This window comes from Anolis carolinensis, chromosome 2 (genome assembly GCF_035594765.1).
Source record: "Anolis carolinensis isolate JA03-04 chromosome 2, rAnoCar3.1.pri, whole genome shotgun sequence".
Classification (NCBI taxonomy): domain Eukaryota; kingdom Metazoa; phylum Chordata; class Lepidosauria; order Squamata; family Dactyloidae; genus Anolis; species Anolis carolinensis.
This window is the reverse complement of record NC_085842.1, coordinates 58,629,448-58,638,264: the sequence shown is the minus strand read 5'-3', so window position 1 is coordinate 58,638,264 and position 8,817 is coordinate 58,629,448. Positions and strand designations below refer to the sequence as shown.

The window sequence follows — 8,817 nt, the reverse complement described above, 5'->3', positions numbered from 1 at the left end:
GCTGCAGAACAGAATTAAAAGAATAGTGGAAATGCAAGCACTAAACAAGTAATTTGATTTGATTATTGGTTCTAGACTGAAAGTTCATTTTTAACATTTTTAATGTATGTGACTTGTCAAAGCCATAGGCCTGGCTTGAGTTCCATATCAAATGCTTCTTAGCAGGGGGTTGGACTAGATGGCCCATGTGGTCTCTTCCAACTCTACTATTCTATGATTCTATGAAATGCAGTCATAAAAATGACAACCTTAAAACCTTGTTTTTCTGACAGTCACAGAAGAAGTTCATTCTGTCAGGTGAGTTGCAAATGGCCTGCCGCTGATTGTGTGGGTGGCAGTGCAGCCATGCAGAAATTTTAAAGTTAAGAGATTTTCTTGGTGGATTCAGGCAGGAGAAACCTGACTTGTAGAGACTGTGGACGTCTCTGTCTTTGTGCCGGCAGACGTGTCCTCATCACCCAAAGGATTCTTTCCACAACAGAGGGTCATGATCATACAGTTACGGAACTGTAAATGAAAAACCAACAGCAGCAATGTGTAAACACTTCAGCATTAGAAACCTACTGTAGAAATCACATTAAGAAATTCTGGGCATCCAAGCATTAACATGTGAAAAATGACTCCACTATTCTCCTAAGTCTGAGCTGAGAGAGTCGGCATGGTGTAATGATTTGAGTGTTGGATTAGGACTCTGGAGACCAGGGTTCAAATCCCAACTCAGCCATAGAAACTCACTGGGTGACCTTGGTCAAGTCACACTCTTCCAGCCTCAGAGGCCCCCAAAAACCCCAACATCCAATAATAAATTCACCTTAGGGTCATCATCAACCAAGAGCACATAAAATGCAGAAGAGCCTGCAGAAGAGAAGGCTGAGAGGAGACATGATAGCCATGTACAAATATGTGAAGGGAAGTCATAGGGAAGAGGGAGCAAGCTTGTTTTCTGCTGCCCTGCAGACTAGGACACGGAACAATGGCTTCAAACTACAGGAAAGGAGATTCCACCTGAACATCAGGAAGAACTTCCTCACTGTGAGAGCTGTTCGACAGTGGAACTCTCTCCCCGGGGCTGTGGTGGAGGCTCCTTCCTTGGAGGCTTTTAAGCAGAGGCTGGATGGCCATCTGTCGGGGGTGCTTTGAATGCGATTTCCTGCTTCTTAGCAGGGGGTTGGACTAGATGGCCCATGTGGTCTCTTCCAACTCTACTATTCTATGATTCTATGATTCTATGAAATAACAAAAAAGAGACTGGCCACCTGTTGAGAGTGGTTTGATTGTGTGTTCCTAAATGGCAGGGAGTTGGGCTGGATGGCTGTTGAGACTTCTTTCAATTTATTATTTCTCTGCTGTTCTTCTAATCCTATAGTCAAGAGGGGTATCATGTGACTATCCCCAGGTGTTTAGACTATATGGTAAAAGGTAATGGTTTTCCCAACATGAAGTCTTGTCATGTCCAACTCTGGGGGTTGATGCTCATCTCCATTTTTAAGCCAAAGAGCTGGCATTGTCCATAGACGCCTCCAAGGTCATGTGGCTGGCATGGCTGCATGGAGCACCATTACCTTCCCACTGGAGCGGAACCTATTTATCTACTCATTTGCATGTTTTTGAACTGCTGGGTTGTCAGAAGCTGGAGCTAACAGCGGGTTCAGCAGCTCAGCGGTTTAACCCACTGTGCCATCAGGGGCTCCTAGACTATACAGTGTTCCCTCACTTATCGCGGGGGTTATGTTCCAGGACCATCCACGATAAGTGAAAATCCGTGAAGTAGGGACACTATTTTTATTTTAATATTTAAACATTATTTTAATAGTTAGGTGGCCTTTCTCCCCCTTGCAAGCCCCAGGGAGAGTGAAGCCTTTCCTACCAGAGCCATGGGCCCCTTGTTCTGGCTGCCTCTGCCCCTGCAGCCAGAGAAGAAGGAACGCTGCTCCGCCCGGTAAGCGAGGGAGGGAGGGTGGTTGAGAAAATGACAGAGTGAGAGTGAGGGTGGGCGGCAGCAGCAGCAGAAGAGGAGCCTGGAAAAGGCGACCAGGCTCCTGTTTCTGCCGCCGCTCCAGCCAGCCATACCGGGAAACGTGGAGGACATGGAAGGGGGGGAGGGACTCATGGAGGACTCCTCTGCCCCCTCTTCTGAGTCCTCCACGTTTCCCGACATGGACGGCTGGAGCGGCAGCAGAAACAGGAGTCTGGCCACCTCTTCCAGGCTCTTCTTCTGCCACCCGCCTTCACTCTCTCACTTTCTCACTTTCCCACCGTCCCTCCCTCACTTGCTCTCTCGCTCACTAACCGGGCAGTCATGAAGCAAGGAGGAGGAGGAGGAGAAGTGGCAATGGGATGGGTAAATAAATAAATAGATACATGATAGATAGATACAGTAGAGTCTCACTTATCCAACACTCGCTTATCCAATGTTCTGGATTATCCAACGCATTTTTGTAGTCAATGTTTTCAATATATAGTGATATTTTGGTGCTAAATTCGTAAATACAGTAATTACTACATAGCATTACTGCGTATTGAACTACTTTTTCTGTCAAATTTGTTGTATAACACGATGTTTTGGTGCTTAATTTGTAAAATCATAACCTATTTTGATGTTTAATGGGCTTTTTCTTAATCTCTCCTTGTTATCCAACATATTCGCTTATCCAACGTTCTGCTGGCCCGTTTATGTTGGATAAGTGAGACTCTACTGTAGATAGATAGATAGATAGATAGATAGATAGATAGATAGATAGATAGATAGATAGATAGATGATAGATAGATTTCCTGTGAAACAGCGAGTACGTGATAAGCGAACCATGAAGTAGCGGGGGAACACGGTACCTCCTATCATTTTTCACCTCTGGCTAGCCAGACCAGGGCTCATGTGAATTGCAGTCTAAAAATGGCAGAGGAGCTACACAAATCCTCCCTCCACATATAAATACACTTGAATTATTTTTTGCAACTCCCACTCCATTGAAATAGGAAAGGCGTTCTGTGTTTCAAAGCAAGTGAAAAGCCTCTGAGATTGTTTGCTTATTCCTTGGCATAGCCCAGTTCTCAGAGAAATAATTGATAATGCTATAATTCACCCAGTGAAAAGTGCTTAGGCTTAGTCCTCTTGCCCTGAATGGTTCACCAATGGCGAGAGTCATTAGCAGCTTGCTGTGTTGATAAAAAGAAAGTGGGGAGAAGGCTTTCTAGCAACCAGCTGAGAGCAGGCATCCTCCCCCAGAGAGACTGCAAGAACATCTTCTCTTGGTCCCTCGCCACAGCATTTGACTTGAAACAGGTGATTAGGGATTTTTCAGATTAAATACTACCACCACCCATCAAGAAATGCATTATATTCCGAGCACAATTGGGAAGGAGCGAAATGCTGTAAAGATAATTTTAGTGTACGAATGGAGAGAGCCTGGTTCAAGTCTCTGCTCAGCAATGAATTCGCTTAGGGGGGTCTCTGTCTCTCCATTCCCCCCTCCCCAGACACACTCATACGCATCTGTAATAAAGAGGATTAACCTACAGGGTTTGTTACAAGAATTATTAAGGAAATGTATATAGGAAGCACTTTAAGCACTTAGGGAAAGTGCCATAAACTCTTGAGTGTTATTATATTGTTTTTAAAAAAGCCCAAGCCACATTGCCAAGTTACCTGTTTGTTCATTAAGATGTAAATCACAGGATTGTAGATGGCTGAGCTCTTGGCAAAGAAAGCTGGGATGGTCATAAAGACAGGGCCAAAGTCAGATCCTTGGTGGGTGAAGATGTAGAACGCCACGCTGGCATAAGGAACCCAGCAAACCAGGAAGGAAATGACCATGATGACGACCATGCGGGTGACTTCTCTCTCAGCTTTCTGCGTGGTTGCAGACTCTTGTTGCTGAGCTGCAGCCTAGAAGCATGAGAACAGTGTGCTGTAAGCATGCTGCAACAGTACAGCTTGGGAAATGGACATATAACTTTTCCAACCATTTTCTGGGGGCCCATTTGCCATAAGCATTACCAAAAGAAACATGCCATTGAAAACCAGCACAGTCACGAAATGAAAGCATTTTCTTCCTTTTTTCCCCCCCCATCACTGAAAGGACTCTCTGGACTACCAGGGCTTTATAGTGCAGGAGCACTGAACTATAAAGCCCTGGGGCACTGCACTATAAAGCATCGTAGAGACTATACACACTTTACTGTTGTATTCATGAATCCATGACAGGAAAGGCACCAGTGTAACCTCCTCAGTGATGGGGTGATGTCCACTGAAACAAATACTGGGGGGGACGATGTCCACTGAAACACACATTCATCTGTGAACACAACACAGAGAGACAAGGAGGTTGTTCTATGATAAATAAAGAGCTAGCTTCTAATTGTTTCACAGGTGGATCCAAGCTATAAAGGATTTTACCTAACATTTACCTAACATCTCTGGTGCTTAATCTCTTCTCACAGGACTAAAAATTGCAAAATGATTACCTATTTTCACTCTGGTTTGCGTCAGGTAACCTCTTTTCTGTATGGTTACTTACCGCTTTCACTGTACAGACGAGGCGTCCGTAGCAGAAGAATATAATGGTCAATGGTGTGACAAAATGGACCAAAAACATGTAGATGACAAAGGACTCGTTGTGGACTTCAGGGGTTGGTGTATAATAATCAACTCCACATGAGCATTGCATGCCTTCTGGGATGTACCTAGAATTAAATCCAAAATGTCAGTGGGTGAATTGTAGCCTGCGCAGTCACACTATGGTGGCAGCATTGAAACCAACTATAGTAGACCCACTTTTTTATCGTGTCAGAAGTGCAAGACGCTTCTGGTGTGAGAGAATTGGGCATCTACAGAGATGTTGCCCAGGGGATGGCCAGATGTGCCCAGATGTGTTACCATCCTGCTGGGAGGCTGCTCTCATGTCCCTGCATGCTAGAGCTGACAGACGGGAGCTCACCCCATCTCATGGATTCGAACCTGCAACCTTTAGGTCAGAAGTCTAGCTGGCACAAGGTTTAACTCATGGCACCACTGTGGCTCCAGTACACCTGCTGAATTTACTGAACTTACATTAGTGTTACAAAATTCCCATTGATACGGTGGGTCTAAAGATTTGAGCAAGTTGGGACTAATAGTTGGATTTAGGCATTGGTATTGTTAATGCACACTCTATTTCCCTGAATGAGGAGAAGGATTCACTGCGATTTAGTTTCTTTTGAAGCTTGAGATCCTTGAAGATTCACAAGGGTTGCATAATTGTTTTATTTAAAAATAAATAAGGATAACATCAGTTACAAAACCAGGTGCCCTACATCATGCCCCAAGATGTAACCCTGGAATTCTAAAAAATAATAATCCTATATTACTCTTTTCAAAGTTTTCTCCCAGTCTTGCTCAAAACTACAGAGCTTCATCCTTAAGCAGGGCATACATGGCACTGCATTACATTAACCTTTGTTGAGGGAAAACAGAGGGTATACCTTGTCCAAGAAGGTAGGAATAAAAAGTGGAGAGAGCACCTGTACCTTTAACAGGAGTATAGAGGAAGGAGTTTGATCAAGTGTTGCTTGTTACCTGGTTGAATGATAAGAAACACCTGCGACATTCCTTTTATACACAACCATTAAGGAACAAGAGACCCTTCCACTTTTTACTCCAGCAACCCTATAAATCATTCTCTCAGCCCAAAAGTATCTCCAGGGGTTGCTATGTCAGTCTGGTGCACTGGCATTATAATTGCCTCTGAGTGTCAGAGATGGCTAAGAAGTCTTCTTGATAGCATTTCCCTTTTCATCCCTTACAACTCTTGAATTATCCACGCCAGAGATTTCATGCATACTTACCTCGACCATCCAAGGAGAGGAGGACCAGCACAGGCCAAGGCCATGATCCAAGTGCAACTCACCCCAATAAGGGCGTGAGTCTCACCAAAACGGAAGTTGCTCATAGGTTTGCAGATCACCACATATCTTTCCACAGCTAACACTACCAGAGACCATAGGCCCATCTCGCCTAGAAGAGAGCAAAAGAAAAAAAATATTTTAGCATTTTCCAATTGTGGGATTCTTGAAAAAGGGAACAGAGAATGAGAGAGAAACAGAAGAGCCACTTCTTTTAAAGATTCTTCTTTCTTTCTGCCAGTTTTTATTTTAAATAATGACAAGAGCAAATATTAGGAATATTTGGGGAGTGAGAATCCATTTAGTTGTAATTCAACACATGCTTTCCATGGAGAAGGTCCCAGAGTTAATCCCTGGCATCTCAGTTTAAAAGATAATTGGTACTGAAAGTCCCTTGCCCTTGCCTCCAAAGAGGTCCTGCCAGGCAGAATGACATTCCTAACTTGTTTTCAAGGCACAAGTATATTATGCTTTGCTATGTGCTCCTAATGTCTACTAGTCTATTGTCTATGCGTTTCTACATCTGGTCAGACCCCTCCCTGACTTCCTTATGGTTGATGTTCAAACCACATGTGCTCTTGGAAATTGAACCAAGAGCAGCTTCAGCTGTACAGAAAGCAAGGTGGGTGGGGTTGAATGGGATCCCATTTAAGAACAAAGGGATGTTGGCGCTGGACTCTTGTCTTGTCTGTTATGAATTCATCTAATCTCTTGCAACATTTCTATATTGGTTTTCAGTATTCATTGAGAAAACCAACATAGTTGTTTGCCAGTCCCATTTTCTTTTCTCTTGGTCAAAATACAAACTAAGGAGTAAGGAAGACCAAAATGTGGTATTTTGGACAATATACAGGAAGGTGAATTAGGGACAAAAGTTGAGAATTCCTGACTCATACACATCTTTTGCTCATTACATAGACTCCTTATTCAATTGTGTATTATTTGTGATGTGATTGAGGCAAATCTGAATTCTTGATTTTATCCCTTGATTCCTCACTCCTTTTATTTCAGAGCTTTGGTTTTCAGCAAAGATGTCCAAACCATCTCCCAGGGCTGTTACCATTTACGGTAACTACTATAATTAAGAACCCTGCTAAGTGGATCAAAACTAAGTAAAGCTAAAGGTAAAAACCCATCACATTTACTACTCATACTGCTCTATTGCCATTACACTGAGCTTTAGCTTTAAGCACATACTATACTGGTTTTGATCCTTTCATAACAGATATTCTATTATCCTATGATTGTTACTCACATTTTTCAGTCCTTGAAAAACAGGGTGCCCCTCTCAAGGAGGGACACTTGACAGGTAAGTATTTGAGTCACGTCACTCTTGAGTCTTGATGAAAGATTTATGTTCTCTGCAGTCTGCCTTTAGCCAAACAACTTTGGGAACAGATGGTTCAGAGAAGTTTGTTTCTTTACAAGCCACAGTAAAACAAATGGGGGTTGCATGGAAGCAAGTGTAAAAGGGATAATACTTGGATTCTTGCCCTTCTTGGTCATGGATAAGAGACTATTGAAAGAAACTGAGCCAACTTGATGGCATTAGTTTGCTTTTTGCGGGTTTGTTTGGTTTCAGATTTAGGTCTTCTCTGCCCTGAGGATTGTATGTCAAGTGAATAAACCAGGGTGTTGTTGTTTTTTTTTAAGAAGATAGCATCATATAATCAAAATGATTGAAAGATGGAGATTGAAAATGACTTGAACACAGAAAAAGTTTTCATCTGCTTTTTGTTAATGACAATTTAATTTCATTCCTGCCTGACATGTAGAAGAAAAAAAATAGCTTCATTAAATCCCTGCCTTTTCAAGTAAGGTGTGAGAACTTGCAGGTCATATCTCCTGAGGCTCTGCAAAAGTCTTCCATCTGAACCAGAGAATAATCACAGCTCTGTATAAAGAACTGTGGTGCAAAAAGTCCATATATTAAGAACATTTTTGTACTGTGCATGAACCTGATTTTAACCATTTGACAGCATACCCCTAAATTCAATTGATAGTTGCTGCTACTGGAAACTCATTACATAATGAACTTACCTAGGTGTAGACATACTGAGTCCGTATTGATTTAGTTTATTTACCCTAATTGGAACAATCACATTTTAGTCTTTGTTCCCATTCAGTTATATTAATGTGCTGCTTAAGCTACTAAATTAGTTCAAGAGGTCTGGACAGCAAAACATTACTAGGATCCCCAGATATTCAAAATGTTTGGAATTTCAAGTAACACTTTGAGGACCCTAGACACAGATCTTACATTTGTATTTTTCCCCAATAGTTAATGTTTAATAGAATGACACCTACCTCCCAGAGTGGCAAAGAAGCCTTCAATGTTGCATCCTACTGTCCCAAAAATAAAATATCCATTCATAGATGTGTACATGGTGGTGGTGAAGCCCATTAAGACCATGAAGAGATTGGCTACGGCAAGATTTAGAAGAATGTAATTCAAGGGTGTCCTGAGTTTCTTGTGCTGGATGGTGACAAAGAGAGTGAGGAAGTTGATAGGGAATCCCAGGAGAATCAGAAGAAACATGTAAGCCGCCAGTGCAGAGAACTGCCAAGGATCCGCCAAATAATACTGAGGATACTCAAAGGGATTCCGAACCACACCAGTCTTGTTGGACATGGGAACATAGAAATTTTGGCCTTCCGTTCCATTCATAGTGACAGCTGTCTGAGTACTTCCTACCAGCAAGCAAGTATTTTTCTAGATCTCTATAGTAACCCCCTCAATTGCAGAAGATATTCGTGGGGATATTCCAAGCAGGCGCTCCTGTCTTTATAAAATGTCCCAGCTAAGCCTGTGTTATTGGTGTCAGCATAATCTAGACTTAAGACATCTTTAATTATAATAATCCAAGTTAAGGTTGGTACTATTAATTCTGTATCCATGATTGACAGGTGATATCTATTGCTATATTACAAAGAAACTG

General features: G+C 42.3%; 1 protein-coding gene across 1 annotated transcript; it reads right to left on the bottom strand.

Annotated features, from left to right (window-relative positions):
* Window positions 1–384: 384 nt before the first annotated feature.
* rho (rhodopsin) lies at window positions 385–8,546 on the bottom strand. The gene is given in 5 exon segments (NM_001291387.1): window positions 385–507; window positions 3,645–3,884; window positions 4,516–4,681; window positions 5,822–5,990; window positions 8,186–8,546. Coding segments are annotated over 5 exon segments (1,059 nt in total).
* Between the last annotated feature and the right edge of the window lie 271 nt (window positions 8,547–8,817).